This window comes from Ammospiza nelsoni, chromosome 1, assembly GCF_027579445.1.
Source record: "Ammospiza nelsoni isolate bAmmNel1 chromosome 1, bAmmNel1.pri, whole genome shotgun sequence".
In the NCBI taxonomy this organism is placed as follows: Eukaryota; Metazoa; Chordata; class Aves; order Passeriformes; family Passerellidae; genus Ammospiza; species Ammospiza nelsoni.
Genome location: NC_080633.1, coordinates 20,842,334 through 20,859,381, shown reverse-complemented (window position 1 = coordinate 20,859,381; position 17,048 = coordinate 20,842,334). Strand labels below are relative to the sequence as shown.

The 17,048-nt window shown below is 37.2% G+C and overlaps 1 protein-coding gene across 7 annotated transcripts in view; it reads left to right on the top strand.

Moving 5' to 3' along the window:
* The first annotated feature begins 769 nt into the window (after positions 1 to 769).
* Positions 770 to 17,048, top strand: part of LOC132084716 (macrophage mannose receptor 1-like) — a 31,732-nt gene continuing 15,453 nt past the window's right edge. The window contains exons 1-16 of one of the 7 annotated variants that reach the window (XM_059490012.1): positions 863 to 928; positions 3,188 to 3,302; positions 3,406 to 3,583; positions 4,756 to 4,929; positions 5,914 to 6,072; positions 6,890 to 7,003; positions 8,142 to 8,288; positions 9,238 to 9,420; positions 9,971 to 10,128; positions 10,542 to 10,652; positions 11,742 to 11,857; positions 12,313 to 12,461; positions 13,324 to 13,523; positions 13,829 to 13,956; positions 14,568 to 14,655; positions 15,255 to 15,396. In XM_059490012.1, the coding sequence (XP_059345995.1) occupies positions 3,553 to 3,583; positions 4,756 to 4,929; positions 5,914 to 6,072; positions 6,890 to 7,003; positions 8,142 to 8,288; positions 9,238 to 9,420; positions 9,971 to 10,128; positions 10,542 to 10,652; positions 11,742 to 11,857; positions 12,313 to 12,461; positions 13,324 to 13,523; positions 13,829 to 13,956; positions 14,568 to 14,655; positions 15,255 to 15,396 (1,900 nt within the window). In that variant the 5' untranslated portion in view covers positions 863 to 928; positions 3,188 to 3,302; positions 3,406 to 3,552. Of the gene's footprint in view, positions 929 to 1,429; positions 1,564 to 2,608; positions 2,643 to 3,187; positions 3,584 to 4,755; positions 4,930 to 5,913; positions 6,073 to 6,889; positions 7,004 to 8,141; positions 8,289 to 9,237; positions 9,421 to 9,970; positions 10,129 to 10,541; positions 10,653 to 11,741; positions 11,858 to 12,312; positions 12,462 to 13,323; positions 13,524 to 13,828; positions 13,957 to 14,567; positions 14,656 to 15,254; positions 15,397 to 17,048 lie in introns of those variants that run through there. The other 6 variants (XM_059489998.1, XM_059489984.1, XM_059489977.1 and 3 more) reach the window with 6 other exon arrangements.

Sequence of the window (17,048 nt, the reverse complement as noted above, 5' to 3'; positions counted from 1 at the left end):
CTAAGGGACTGTACATCATAGCTGTCATTCATTTCCACTTAATAAATGACTGAAGCTCACTTGTAAAATTTGAAACTATTCCTCTATTCTTGTCTCATTTATGCTTGGTACAAAGAAAGAATAAAGTACGAAAGTTCATTTATACTTTATGAATGAAATAATTTTGAAAAACAGTTTTTTTCCAAAATCACAGAAAGATTTGTAAAGATTTGGCTAATTTGTATTGGTTCTTCTAAGATAAATTCACAAGAAATAACAGCACACTAGGTCTACTAGCTGATACACTAGATAGATAAAGGCAGGTGTATGCATTTTGTCAAGTCACCGAGCAAAATTAAATTGTCCTGTGGGGGTTAATTTTTTACACTGAAATAGTCAATATTGCTCACTGCAGTAAATTAAATCATCATATCTGTTGCAGCAGTGAAGATCTTTCTGGCTAAGAAATTTGCATATATTTTCCTCTGAGTTTCTCAGGTACATATATCTGACATTTAAGATACATCCATTTAAAGTGCACTCCCTGCTTCTTTGTCTTTGAGGGTCAGAATGTTACAATTCCAGCACAGAATCAAGAAAGTTAAAAGCAATTCAGTGGAATGATCTTGAACGGTTCCAACTTTGCTACTTGCATTTGAATGGATGAAAACTTCACTTTCAGATGCTAAGTTTGAATTTTGTAATTTATAGATTTCAAAATACCACATGTGACAGGATATTTCCTTATTTAGAGCCCAGAGATTTCTCTTTCAACTAAAAATCTCCAAAACTGAGAAGGAGCCAGCACCAACTGATTCTTTAAGGACCTCTACTGCAGCAATTAATTTCATCTCATCTCTTTGTAAATAAGAAGACAGAATGAAAATCTTGACCTTTTCTACAGTTTTAGCTTTCCTCTCATTTGTTCATACTGCTTTTCAGACACTCGGTGAGTCTATTTTTTACTATCCCCTTGCAAAAGTGGATGTGAAAGTGGGCATCTTTGTTGTCTTGCTGGTTTCTCAGAATCTTTAAGATTTTCACATAGATTTACTACTCTACATTTCATATTTCTGCTAATGGGAGCTGTCCACAGAAGTTTCCACAAAACAGAAACAGAGATGCTGATTTACTTTTAAAGAGAGGAGAATATTCAAAATGGGGTAAAGCTGGGAATCAGGAGCCAGGACTGAGTCACATCTATGAATAAAGATTGCCTTTTGGGTGCAACTTATTTACTGGTTATGTTTGCTACTATAAAGTAGATGTACTCCACAGTGTGCTCTATAGTCTTTGTCTATATGTGTGTGACAGGCTGACAAAAAAATGAAAAGGATAAAGGAATTAAACAGGGTGTTGCATGTGTATCTCCTAGCCTTAGTATGAGATTGTGTGGGATGTGTTGGAACTTGTGGATTGATGTAACGTGTAGCAATGTGGCTGAGAAGAAGCCATTAAAAAAATTGGAAATATTTGAGAGTCAAGAACAGCTGTGGAAATACCATTACAGCAGTAAGAGTAAAGATAAGAGGGATACTCAAGGCTCTGAAGTTGGCCAAAGACAGATCCCAGCTCCCTTCTGAAGTAAGTATTATGATAATTTTCAAAGATGTGTTTATTTTGTCCTTCAGTTCATTAGATTTGTGGAGTGGGGTACATATCACAGCTTCCAAAAGCAGACACTGTTCCATGTGAGCTGTGACAGCACCACCCAGTGCAAACAGGGGGTCTCCCACCTGCTCTGTGAGCAGAAACCCGACCTAAAAGCAGAAACCTCACAGTTTCCAGCAAGAACTCCTATTATTAGACCCAAAAATTTGATGAGGGATTACAGCTGGTACTTAAGGGACTACACCATGCACTTATTTACTGAGCAATAAGAGATTGAAGACTTTACAATATTTAAAACTTTTTGCCTAAATGGACAAGGAAAGGAGAAACTAAGTCTCAGCTTCAAATTTAGATTTGCAGAAGTGAAACTCTATGTATTACTGAGCTGATCAAAGTAATAAAGGGACCTTCTGGGAGAGCTCAAGAACTATTCTTTCTGTCACACCCTCTCAGAATTTCCCAGTCTTTCTTCTCTGTTCACTACCCAACACTGGCTTGCCCTAACATCCTACACTTGTCCTAAAAATTTACTTTTGTGCATGGAGGGGAATCTCACTGCCTCTTGTGAGCTATTATTTCAGTTGGACATGGCAGTGATGCTGCATCTCTGTTTCCAGGTGTGAATTTGAGGCACAGAGGGCTGAAGGGCAAAAACTTGCTCTCATGTTCTATAGGTCCTAGAATATTCCTTGTAGTGCAAATTTCAATCCCTCATGACCCAAAGCCAGTGAGAGCTGCATGCTACCTGACATTTTTAGGACAATTCAGCTGTTTGCCCAGGAAGATTTGCTTTGTGTGCCACGGCAGCGTTGCAGTTCTGGACAGCAGGGCTTACTGATCTCTATGGATTACTACAGCAGGCTGCCTGTAACCCTTTGGGAGTGTAAACTATCTTGTGTGGCACTCACAATGCACAGGCCCACATCTACAGTACCTATATAATATCTATATCTATGTCATTGTTCTTGTGACAATGCTTGTGATTTATTGTGCAAATTATGTTGACTTCTTATGATAGATGTGCTAAGAAGAGGATAGTGGATCAAGGCAAGGTAAGAAGTCACCATTACATGGTTTTTAATTCCAAAAAAATCCCCAAACCATAACAGAACATGTAAATTCCAGAAGGAGCAAGGGTCACAGAAGGCTAACTCACTAACTCTATTATGCACAATTGGGACCCTATGGAGATGTATATCACAGGAGCTAAATCTATAATGCATGAAAGTGATGGCCAACTTCCAAATTTTCAGTAAAGGTCTCTTTTGTAAGTCTTGAATGAAATGTGCATTTCAGAAGATAAAATTCCATTATTATACTCACATATTTGAAGCTGTCTTAATGTAGTTTATGTGTTCTTATTCGCCTGTATTGCATTTCCATGTATTTACTGAGCTGTACTTACTTTTCCTTCCCAGAATGAAATGTGTCTTGAAAATGCCATTTGATCCTTGTAAAAATTTGCAGCCTCCTGACATGAGTCAGAATAGAATCATAGCATAGATCAACATAGAATAAACAGCACATATTTCTCCTCACAAGCTCCCCTTACCATGTGCTCACCCTAACCAGTTATTCTGAATGTTTTCTTTTACAGACAAGGAAGTATTCTTAATATTCAATGAGGATACTAAGTCCTGTTTAATTGCTCAGAGTTCTGAGGCAGTCACAACAGCTGCTTGCAAGAAAAGCAGTGACTTACAAAAATTCAGGTGGGTCTCTGATCATCAGTTAATGAGCATGGCATTTGCACAATGCTTGGGAGTGCCCAGCAAGAGAAACCAGGCTAAAATTTCTCTGTACCCATGCAACAAGAAAAGTGAATTCCAGAAATGGGAATGCAGAAACGCAGCCTTGGCGATCCAAGGGGAAGATTTATTTCTCAGTGCTGGCAAAAAAAATGAAAATACTGTGCTGAAAACAAGATCAGAGGCAAAGGATAAATGGAAGATCTTTGGTACCATGGACAATTTGTGCTCTCAAAGATACGAAGGTAAAATTTAAAGGTTATTTTTGGTGCTTTATTGAATCTACTTGTTTGCCCATCAAGATAGGGTCTTTTGTTTTCTGCCCTCCTTAGCCTAATATCAGCTTTTCCCCCTGAGGCAATGGTGGGCTAGAGAATGATTTGTTAATTTATTCAGGCCCATATCACTCCATCCTAGAGAAAAATAGCTGCTTAGGTTCAGACAGAAGGCAGTATGTGCAAAAAGTGTGCATATGTTTTGTTCTTTATTTTTAAAGCAAATGTGGATGTAGGTCTTTTTTAAATTGTTAGTGTTAATCACTAACAATTAACAATTTAGTTCTTCCCAGTGGTGCCTAGCAATAACACAATGGGCAGAAACTGAAGCACACAAAGTTCTGCTTGAACAAGAGGAAGAACTTCTTTTACCAAGCACTGGAATAGATTGTCCAGAGATGTTGTGGAGTTTCCCTCACCAGAGATATTCAACATCCATCTGCACAGCATCCTGGGCCATGCCCTGCTTGAGCTGGGAGCTTGCACCACATGACCCTCTGTGATCCCTTCCAACCTGAACCATTTTGTGATTCTGTGACTTTACAATCAAAGCCCTTTATTTAGCTGCATTCTATTTCTACTGAGATTGTATTAGTACTATTGGATGAAAGGGAAAAATCTCTAAGTTTAATACACCAATATTAAATGTAAGGAAATAATTCCATGCATAGTACCTTCAGTTGCCCTACGAGATTTCAGATGCCAAAAACTCCCACAACATTAAGCCACATGAAGTGGAAGTTAAGGCACATGATAAAAAGATAACATTATATTTAGAAAATTATATGTGAGATAAAAAATATAGATAATATTATGTTGTTATATATTATATATAATATAATTATATATCTAATAATATATGTATTATATTATATATGATATAAAAATCACAGCAGCTCTTTCATAGTTTTCTACAGCATGAAACTGCTCAATCTCTAGCTGGTACAGCTGATGATGTACCCCAGAAGCAAAGGATAAATTGTGAAACCTACCAAGAACTTCTGTGGAAGACATTGCTGGTGACAGCAGTTCCCCAAGTACGCTGCTGTAACACTTGTCATGCTTTCTCCACGTAGTCTCATGGAGAGTACAGACACACATATTCACAAAGCTATATTAAAACTTCTCTTTTACCCCCTCAGACATGTTTACACTATTAGGAAATTCCAATGGAGCTCCGTGTGCCTTCCCCTTCCTGTTGAGTGGAAGATGGTACACTGAGTGCACAGCTGCTGGCAGGTCAGACGGTTTGTTCTGGTGTGCAACAACGCCCAACTTCGATGAGGATCATTTGTTTGGGTTCTGTCCAGCTGCCAGTAAGTCCCACATGCTGACATAGACCCTGTAACACAGCACTGCTATGTACATGTATCAATATTGGCATCCTGTTAATAATGTTTAAGGAAAAAACCTTGCAGTGGCCTAAATTTTACCCAAAAATGTCTTTTCCATGCAATAACGTTCCTGACAGAGGTAACAAATCTACTTGCTAACAGCCTACAGTAAGGTTGAAAGTTGTCTGGGTGTGTCCATCAGTAGTTAAGATTGAGGAAAAACCAGTGTGCTTTAAATATGACTCTCTTCAGCATAGAATCACCTGAAAATTGAGATGCAATTCACAGTGATGCTTTATTGCAGTCAGGCTCAAGAGTGAGCTGAGTATTTGAGGTGTGGCCCCACCAGTGCAGAATACAGAGGGGCAATCACTGCCCTGCTGCTGCTGGCCACACTGTTGCTGATACAGGCCAAGGTGCTGTTGCCCTCCTTGGCCACCTGGGCACTCTCTGTCTCACCTTTGGCTGGTTATCAACCAGCACCCCCACGCCCATTTCCACTGGACACCTTTCCAGCTGCTCTTCCCCAAGCCTATAGCATTGTAAATGTGATTAGTCATGGCATAGTTTCACAAGAAATGTTTCATTACTGCAAATGTTTGTATTTCAGTTTTATTCCAGCCAAGAATAAACTTGGGCTTGCCTATGAGCTTCTGCACAGGTTCTCAGGGTAGACAGTGGCCAAGACACAGTTTTGATTTGTTGGCCTCTTTACAATATTCTTTTTCTCCTGGAGATTATTAAATTTGAAGGGGAAAGTGCAAATAAAGGATGAAAGGCTTATCACTGATAATGTCAATGACACACCCTCTTTTCTTAACAAAAATTATGATAACTTGTGGGTCTGATCCTTAATTGCTCCAAAATGTTATTTCACAAACAAGCTTGCAGTTAAATTTTGCCATAACACATTGTCTAAAATGTTTATTACAAACCCAGGTACTAAATCACCTTTCTCTCACACAGACATTGACAGATTTTGGAGTACAGATCCTTTGACAGGAACCTACTACCAGATTAACCACCAGTCAGCTCTCTCATGGCACCAAGCAAGGAAGAGCTGTCAGCAGCAGAATGCAGAATTATTAAGTGTCACGGAGATACATGAACAAATATATCTAAGAGGTGAACTAATAAGCAAGATTCAGTAAAAACTCTTTTGAAAGGCTTTTTTGACTGATTACAAATGTTTCAGTGCTTTAATCACATTACAGGAAATAGCTGATGTAAGAAAATGGTATCTACACTAATCAGAAATAACAAACCTACAGTACATTAAGCTTTTTATCTGTGGAACTTCAGTAAGTTGTGGAATTACTATCTGAAATTATTTATACATTTTTTTTATTAAAAATATCTAATGATTTCTAGCTAAATAAGCAAAAGTTAGATCAAGCTCAGAAAACACCAGAAAAATCCCAGAAAAGGGAATTAAAAGAAGAAACATTTTAGGAGACAGCCCTTATATGGCAATTACATTATGTGACATGTTCTATGATTTGTGCTATATTTTGTGTTAATAAATCAATATTTTTAATGTATACCTAATGAAATACTTGCTTTGAAATAGAATACAAATTTTATACAGATTATAGATTTATGCACACTGTAGAACAAAGGTCCTATATCAATTGCACCTCAAGCAAGAAAACTTACAACAGTATTAATAATAGAAATTCAGTCTTTCAATTTTCGAAGCTTATTGTTTATATGTAACTGTAGAATAGCATTAAATTCAGATAAACAAATATGTAAATTAACATTTTTCAATTCTCTAGCCTCTATCTACAGAAAAAAACCTCTGAGTTTATTACCAGGAAACATGAATTCTGTACTGAGCTTACCAACCACTAGACATACTTTTAGTATCTTCTTCTAAACTTTAGAAATGCTAAGTTTTCCTAGCAAATCTCGTTAGAATTAAATTCTTTTGGTTATCTAGATTTGATTGACAGCAAGAGATCCTCTCTCTGGATTGGGCTTAACAGTCTGAATCTCAACAGTGGCTGGCAGTGGAGTGGTGGCTTTCCCTTCAGATACTTTAACTGGGCACCAGGTAGTAATCTTTTTAAACAATTTTTGGGATTATAATCTGAGAATTATGCTTTTCTTCACTAGATATAACTCACAGAATTTCAAGCAGAAGACCTCAATAACCTCATCTCTAATCAGAGGCAGATAAAATAAAACACCCTAGTTGAGCTGTATGGTACTGGGAATGCCTCCAAGCCAGTGAAATCCTCTGAGTCTCTACAACTTGCACAGGGCTATCAGACCCTGCATCCTGCAAGGACTCAGCTGCCACTGAGCATTGCTCTTGCAAAGCCTTCCTCTTCACTTCCTATGCTTTTTTACTCTTCTCCTCTCATTCAAGAGTTCATGGCATTGACAGGTTATCTTTGAAAGTCAATTATTTCCAAGGCAACAGAAAATTTTCTGGTTGCAGCAAATTCTGAATAAATTTAGGTATAGCCCAACTTTCAGCCTTCCCAAGACTCAGAGGCGTCGCCTGCTGTTGCCTGGCACAGAAGATGAAGGGAAAGCCCAGAGCTGCTGAGTCTGGTGGAAGATTTTGTACCTTCTGTTGAGCTGGTGAACTCCTCAAGCTTTGCAGGGCTGAGAGGAGAGTTCAGCTCTCAGGTCACTGAGCCCACAGCCCCAGGGCTCCTGTGGCCCCGCACAGCGGCTGCGCTCATGAGCTGATCCTCACACTTCCCATTCAATGCAGAATTAATTTGTAACTTTTGTGGGGAAAGGGGAAAAAAGTAAGTCATCACACTGTGGGCCTCTCTGAGGAGAAAACACTGACCATTCCCCAGGGATAGTGTCCTCTGGAAAAACACCCTCTGGGGGTGTTGGTGGAAAAGGCAGGCGGAGGAGAGACAGCAATTGTGAGGGAATGTCAGGAGGTTCTGCTTGCAGCAAGGAGCAAATCTGCATTCAAATTGCAAAGGGACATGCAAAAAGGACCACTGTTCTGTAATCAAATGTGTGAATTATGCAATAAGCATCAAAAGAAATATTTTGATGTGTACTTCTAAATTACATTTCATTATCTCTGGTAGAAAATAATTGCAGGAGTGAAATAATGAGCCCATAATTGACACATGAAAAGGTGATCAGTAAATTGCTCTTTTAGCTGCTGACATAAACCCTGTGCTACATAAAAATAATTTGGTTTTTATCCCACGAAGGAAGCCCTGAGCCTGAGTCTGAAAAACTCTGTGCAGTACTAAACCCCAGAAGAGAGGCTAAATGGGAAAACCAGCCCTGTGAGCTGAAACTTGGCTATATATGTAAAAAGGAAAAATCTACAAAGGATCCTTTAATTCTACCATCAGGTATGTCAAGCAAATAAAAAACCTTTTGATAAAGGCATAATTTGTGTCACTACAGTTAAGTTTAATGGCCATTTAAAATAAAAAGAAAAACAAGCATTGAAATTTGGTTTTCTGCTATGATGACAGGTACAGAACATAGCATATTTTTATTTCTTTAGCAAAATATATTTAAATACTGGAAATGTTCCTGGAGCCCACTAACCACAAAAGCATTTTTTACTTTATGTTATTATTCACAATTCCAGAGGCACTGGGTTAAGCCATAGAGTTTCATGAAAGTATCATGGTCTGCATGGACATGAAAATAAAGTTAGAGGCGCTTCACCCTTCCTGTAGTGCATTCTAATGGAAACAATGAGGTTTGTCACAGAAAGCTTGGGAAAATGGCATCAGTGGGCTCAGAGCAAATTCTTGATGGCAAAAAGATAGCAATCATTTTAGATTGGCATAAATATTTCTAAAATTTTGATCTAGAAGATGGCAGAAAGGAGCTTCCTTTGGACCACTTTTCGGCTATACTTCTTTCTGGTTTATTTAGTGGGAGTTGGCATGGAAAGCCATCTGTGCAGAGAATGACTTGTGCTGCAGTAATAATGCCTTTCCTTTATGAAATATATAAATCATAATTTGGTGGGGTATATTGTGTGGAAATGCTGCTTATGAAATTCCAAAATATTCCTCTGGCCAGTGAATATTTCACACTAGTGAAGCCCAGTAACAGCTGGCTCCAGTCTTTTCCTCTTTTGTTTAAAAGCAGTTTGCTTTCTGTAAAAGTACCATGAGCAACAGCATAAAGACTAAAACATGTGTGAGGAATGAAGTACTGCTTCTTTGTTACATCCTCCTTTTCATTCTAATTTGTTAATTAGCTAAATTTCAAATGTAATTGCAGTTATTCTAGACTTCAGTTTGCACCATTTAAAAACTTGAAATATCTATTGATTTTGAGGAGCTGTAGAGTCTGTTAAATGCCCAGAAGAATGGTTGCCCTATGGAAGTCACTGTTTCATGGTTCATAGAGACCCCAAAGAATGGAGAGAAGCCCAAATTTCCTGCAATGACAGCAGTGGTGATCTGGCCAGTATCCACAACCCTGAGGAGCATGGCTTCATACTGTCTCAGCTTGGCTACAGTGAGTATTTCTACAGGGCAGTGTTGGGTGCAAACAGAGAACTACACTACTAGAAATCTTACATCTTAAATCTTTTACTTAAATTTAAGTAAAATAATTATTTCTTGCTTTTTATGAATATTTATAGGGAAAGCCACAGATATATAGGTTAGAAAAACCTGAAAGCCAAAAACTCGCAAGAGGAGTCATTATGGTCTTTTCATTTTCATTTAAATTATTTTCATTTTGATTTTCATTTGTTTTTCACTGCATGAAATCACTTGAGGGAAATAACAGCTCTAGTCACTGCAGCATTTGAGTGTATTATCTGCATCAGACATGTTGTAGCTGTAGATACAGTAATGTACCGATAAAGCTGACAAATCTCATTTCCTACTGGTTTTTTAACTTCTTGAAAGAAGAATGAGAATTACATTTTAAAATATCTCCTCTGTCTTTTATAGAGATGAATTTGCATTGCAACATTGCAATTTCAGCTCATCTCCATAAAATCTTGCTCCCATGGACTGTTTCAACTTGGGTAATAACACAAATGAATTTCTGTCCTTAGGAGCTGTGGATGAGCTGTGGATTGGCCTGAATGACCTCAAAATCCAAATGTACTTTGAGTGGAGTGATGGGACCCCTGTGACATATACCAAGTGGTTGCCGGGAGAACCAACCCATGAAGTCACTGGCCAAGAAGATTGTGTCATTATGGCAGGAAAGGTGAATCACTCCATGTGAATCATGCAGTGTAGCACTGCACTATTTGACTTTTGGCTATATTTCTAGGGAGATTTTTAATGCAACTTAATATAATTGCTAAGTTGCATAAAATCAAAGAAAGTTATCTTCATTCACTCAGACATATGGTTGTTCTAAATTAAATTTAAAATGAAATTCCATATAAATAGTAAACGTTCATATCTGATTGTGAGTGTACATTATATGCCAAGCAAACCTTAACAGTCTGGCTGTGCCACTTAGCTTAACATACCCTCACCGCCAAGCTCAAATACCTGGAATCCACTAAAAAGTACAGTATTCACATTGAAACAGTATTTTGAAAAGAATGATAATGTTTCTAAAGTAAAAAGGTTCTGCCTCACTGATCTCACCTCTTCCCAAACTGCAACTAGGATGGATACTGGGCAGACAGTGCCTGTGACAGGAAATTAGGCTACATCTGCAGGAGAGACCCACTACAAGGAGTTTCTCAAACAGCAAAGACTGATCCTGCCTGCCTGAAGGTAAGAAGAAAGCATGACTGAGAATCTGGTTAGCAAAATTTCACAAGCTCATCCTGACATTGAAATGATCTTTTTTTTTTTCCTTTTCATTCCTAACAAATGTTATTGCAGAGCAAATTCAGGGTGATAATTTTCACTACATTCCCATATAAGGAATAATAATAAGTCAGGCCTATTACCTCTCAGAACTTTTTGTGAAAGGGGCTAAAGCCAATTCTGTGTTTGTCTGCGTATTTGTTATATTGTTCTACAACCATATGTGGTTATTGAACATGTAGTAGGGACTGGTAACAATTCTGGACTGTGCAGCATGATACACGATGATGACAAATCTCACTACCGAAGCCAAATCAAGACAATAAAGTCCTTTTTATAAGTGAACTTGTTTTGAGCAAGTTATTGTATCCTACCCCTTTTTTTCCCTTTTTCTCCCTCTTTATACTTTCCTATTTACTCCTACTCTATATTTAGTAACCTTTCCCACAAGTCCATATGGGGAACAGAGCTGAGACTCGTTGTGCTCAATGGAATTAAGCAGCAGCCAAACACTGAACACAGAGTTTATTTACCTTTCTTGGGTGCAGCAAGCAAATCGTGAGATGGTATAAAAGGCAAGAGTGACTTGGAATTTAGCTGTAATTTTGAGTATTTTTCTCTTCAGTGGTTTCTATGTTACCTCTTCAGTCAGACTTTTTAGGTGACCTGATGTATTAAATCAATTAATTAGTCTACTTACTGTTCCTTTAGCCTTGAAAACATAGGAAACTTGAGGCAGCATCTCTACTATAATACAGACTGATCTTTTTTTGTTCTGAGCAAAGAATAACTTTATTCATCTCTGTGTCACTGACTTTTTTACCAGTAAAAATTTATCCATTAATTTAAAAAAAGTGAGACTCATAGGCATTAAATGTTTTCTTTCTGCACTGAATGTTTGCTAAGCTGAATTTCTAATGGTACACTGGAATTCAGATTTATACATTATCATGTTATATTAAAAATATGTTGGCTTATGTGTATTCATTGAAATTCAAGTGCTAGAACATATGTTGTTTTTAATTGCAAGTTTATTTCATGTGTTCTTGATAGGGTTGGAAAAGATATGGTTTTTACTGCTACCTGGTTGGACACACCTCTGTAACATTTTCAGAAGCAAAGAAAACCTGTGAAAGGAGCAGTGGTTATTTAACAAGTATAGCAGACAGGTATGGAAAGAGTTTCAAAATTGTATATCTTATGCAATAATATTGGAATTTTAAAAAAGAGTTGAGAACTTTTTGGGAAAAAAACAAACAAACAAAAAAACCCCCTCCAGAATATCTTTTTTCTGAAGGAAAAAAAAATTAATAAACCTAGTATGGCTTTTCTTACTAAAAACAATTTATACCTCAATGGTTTTTCAGTACTTAACTTTAAAAGAACAGACAACAGCAACTTTGGCTCTGTAAGGAATAGTCTTTCAGTATAGCACAGCTCCACCCCCTACTGCACCTGGGACCCAGTTAAACAACATATTCCTCATTAGAGGAAATTTAATGGAGAATCTATTAATTGTAGAAGTTTGAATCTATTCAAAATTCACTGTGTGAGGTTTGGATGCTGAGGAGTGGGAGATGGAAGGAAAGCTGGGCTTAATCCCATCTGACTCCTGTCATTTCAGATATGAGCAAGCCTACCTGACCAGCCTCATTGGTCTGAGCTCTGAGAAGTATTTTTGGATTGGTCTCTCAGACATGCGAGAGCAAGGGATTTTCACTTGGGTGACTGGTGAAGGTGTTCTGTACACAAACTGGAATGCAGCAATGCCTGGTACTCTACTGATGCCAAATGATTTTTGCCTTTTTCTTTTTATAGATTCTCTGTATTCTTTACACATATATTATGCTTATTATGATATTAGAAGCTAGTCCCAGTGCCTTTCCCTATCTTTTCCCTATGCAGAAGGACAAAACATATTCCAGAGCTCCAAGCCCCAGGAGATAGAAGGCCCCCATCCTATCTTGTTTTTTCTGGGAACTAAGGCCGAAAAATAGCGCTTCAACACATATTTTCATAAACAAAGTTTAGTTTCCATCTGAGGGGGGAGGATGTTCATAAATCTATGGGCCCAGATGGGATCCACCCCAGGGTGATGAGAGCTCAGAAGGGATGCTCAGGCCTTGGAATGGGCTGCCCAGGGAAGTGGTTGATTTACCATCCCTGGATGTATTTACAAGATATGAAGATATGTAGATGTGGCACTGATGGTTTAGTGGTGAACCTGTGTTAATTGGTCAGACTCTACAATCTTACAGATCTTTTCCAACCTAAATTATGCTGTGATTTTCTATGATGCCATGAAAATATTTATTTTCTGATTTCTCATTGTTTCCATGATCAAAATCCAATTGAGCAGAAAGGATGAAACCCTTTCCAGCCTTAGCAATGTGCTGCCAAAGCCTTGCCACAAGCGGGAGAGGAAAGAGGGAGGCAAGGAGCTGTTCCTGCACTCAGAGGGAAGGGACAATGATGAAGGATTTGCTGGTTTCCTCTTTTCACGAAGCTCCTCCTCTGACTGGACACTACACTTAATATTTCAAATAGTCTCTTGTAAATTAATTACATGAGCCATAAAAATGTCGAAAGAGCTTCTTTAAAAAAACATTTCAACTTTCTTTTTTATCTTCTAAAGGGAAGGAAGCTGGTTGTGTTGCCCTTAGGACTGGAAATGCAGCTGGACTATGGGACGTTCAGAACTGTGAAGTAAAGGCAAAATTTCTCTGCAAAAAAATAGCTGAAAAAGTCACTGTTCCTGCTGTTTCTGAAACAGTTTCTGACTCCAAATGTCCCTTGGGTTGGGATACAAGCAATAGCACTAATTCCTGCTTCAGGGTAAGTATTGTTTTTGCCATAATCCTGCCTGGGAAACAGGACAGCAAAATAATTGCCAAATTATTGCCAAACAAATAGGCAGTCTAAACATCACAGAATGGCACAATGTAGCAAGCTTTTACACACTATTCAAATATCACTGCAGCTTTCACTCTATCAATGATAAGTAAGGGCATCCAATTACTTTTGAATCCATATTGTAATGGATAATTACAATGGAAGGTTTACTTATTTTTCTTATGCAAGACAGCCAGCAGATTTATGTTTAGCACACTGAAAACACAGTGTTCTACCTGCATCTACAGGGTTTTGTGAGAGAAGAAGACCAAAAGAAAACATGGTTTGAAGCCCAAGATTTCTGCAGAGAAATAGGAGGAGACCTGGCTGCCATTAGAAATGAAGAAGAGCAAACAGTGATAGAAAACTTAATAAAGTAAGCAAGCAAACTGTCTAATAATTGATATTTTGGAATGACAACACGACACAGTAATAAATAATGGTACTATTGTTTTGCTCCTGAGATAATTATTTAAAAATCTATCTGGTTTTCACCGTAACAATAAGAAAAGTGAGAAAATGTCTCATATGAGTAATGTTTTCAAAGAATTTTTGGAGCTCCTAAAATGTCACAACCTGCAAACATTTTAAATTCAGATAAAAACCAGTCCAACAACAGAATTTGTTGAATGTTTCGCCACAGATGCTATTCTAAGTTTGCTTAGTGAATAATTTTGAAACCAAACTTTGTCTTCTAGTACCCTGAACATTTTATTTCTGAGAAAAAACCACTATAATCACAACATCAATGCAGAAAAATAACATGCTGTGTTTTCAATACAACCATTTGCAGAGCAGGAAATTTTAAGGTGTGAACTTCATGTACTTGCCAATCGGAGTTTGCTGACCAACAATACTTTTTGTTTTAAAAATTTCTGCATTGAAATGTTCAATAAGTGTCAGAGTTATTGTCTCATGTAACTTATAAAATTGAGCAGAGCTAACAACATAAATCCTCTTCAACTTTACATTTTTTTCATACTCTAGAAAGAAATCCCCATCATTTCAGCCTTTCTGGATAGGTTTGCATTGTTTGGATCCTGATGGTGGAGTTTCCTGGAGTGATGGTTCTCCGGTGAGTGTTTCACCATGCCAGTTTCCTTCTGTGATGACATTTTTCCTGTTGAAGTTTCCATGACTTGCGTGTGTAAAAGGTGTATAAGAATTTCCAAAAGTGCCTATTTTGCAACTGGGTAACTCTGAACTATTATTCTTCATACTAGATTGGAAAAAAACAAAAGGGGCAAATAAACATTGAGATTATACTATTACAAAAGTGATAAAAGACAAAGGACAGCTTTCAGCTACAGAAATGATTATTGAAGTCACAAATTTATGAGAAAGGTCTCTCCTGATTTTTCTTAGTCTCTGGTGATAAATTGCCAGAGATTTTTTCCTGCTTTTTATTTATAACTGGACTCATTTGAGTCCAGTTTTTGTGGGACTGCTACAGTCTGTTAGAAGCTGCATAAACTCAGAGCCCTTCTTTCCTCTTGCAGAGTGTTTGTAATTACTTTAGTAGCTCACATTGGCTTCACAGCCAAAGGAGGAGGAAAAGGAGTGGTTGGAAACTTTTGCTCTACTTCTCATTCCTGACAGAGGACAGATTTTCCCCTGTAGATTTAAAAAAAAAAAAAAAAACAAAAAAAAACCACAGGTGTGTTTCCTCTGTAGGTGAATTATATAGATAAAACAAGATACTATTTTTATGGTGCTGCATTTCAAGATTGTGGAGCAATCAGTGAAAATCCTTCCTTGTCATGGATTAAGGAGCACTGTGAATACAGTCATAACTGGATTTGTGAAATAAAAAAAGGTAGGTTACTTTTTACTCTAAACTCACCTTATAAAGAAATTCAAGTTAAATCCATTCTATCATAACAGGAAACTCTACAAGTAACATACTGGTAGAAAGTTTTGTTTATTTCACAGGAATTTTGCACACAGAAAAGTAGGTCAAGACCTTTGGTATACAAGATTTCAGCTGTTAACAATAAATTTTTTGTTTCATTATAAAAAGTATATTCCATGATAAGCTTTACTAAAATTACACTTCTCTATGTAATTGTCTAATAATAGAAAATATGGTGAAAGCAATCTTAAGAGCTTACCATGCAGTATTCACTGCTCTGCACAAAAGCAGATTTTTGTCAAAACAGAACTTCTGACTGAGGGAGGAAGAAAGGACTACAATTCAAACTAAAAAAAAAGATAAAAAGAAGAAGAAAAATATTATTTTGAATTTCCATATCCTTTGTGAAGTGAAACTTCACTCCTCTGCTCAAATGTTGGTACACAATGGCGCAGTAGCCACCTACTCTAAATTAAACAATACTACCAGCATTACAGAATCAGTCTTGTGGTAAGATGACATGTAAAGACAAGCCTGTAACAACAGGCCTGCTGTAACAAGAAGATAGTAATGAAAGCTTCAAAATTTAAGACAGTTTCACATCTTCATCCCATACTAGTAGAAAAATCTCTACTTCTCTGTTTTTGTTTTTTTTTTCTTAGCTACTGTTGGGAAAATATTCAGTGAAATTAGAGAGGAATACTATGTGTTGGTCTGCATATTTTACTTCCCATAGTAACAGCAATGTTCCTCTGGTGGCTCCCTGGGCTCCTTCACACTAGTTTCAATTGCTTCTTCTCTAAAAGACATAATTTCTGTGCTGCTGAATTATTCAAAGCAATTTTCTAACCAAGGCACATAGTCTCAGCTTCTTATACCTATAAAGCAATAATCATAGACCTCTATCTCAGAGAGATGTTGTGAAGATATTTTTCCTGTTAAGTTCCTTTGTGAGTTCTCACCTGCATAATCACCACGGGTAAAATTCATTAGCAAAGTGTCAATAGTAGCTGTTTACTGTTAATTAGTAGTAGCATATGAATGGCAGAAATTACAGCCTGAAGAAATTGCCATCATTAGTCAGCAGTGCAGAATGGCATGCTGAAATAGACAGATTACTTCATACTTCCAGAACAGATATATTAGGGTTTTTTTCTTTTCAATCTTGTAACAATTTTCTTTTTAAGTTTGCAACCAATCATACAATAGATTATTTTTAAAAGCTGACATATTTTTTTTTAACCCAAGCATATGTTCATACACTTAATAAAATGTAATTACACATACAGAAACACAAACTTTGCAATAAATTCCTGTGGGGGAAAAACATAGAATCACAGAATGGGGTGAGTTGGAAAGGACCTTAAAGATCATCCAGTTCCAACCCCCAACCTTTGACCAGGTTGCTCAGAGCCCCCTTCAGATGGCCTGGAGATTATAAATGTGACATTTGTTTTACACTTTTATAGCGCTTGGCCTTAAATGTTTAGAGAAACATTTCTCCAATATCACGCTCCATGTGATGTGGAAATTTTTTGTTTAAATTATTTTTCAAAAAATAGTAATGTAATTCTTGCCAAAGCAGCTACACAGAAAAAAGTTTAACTAACAAATAA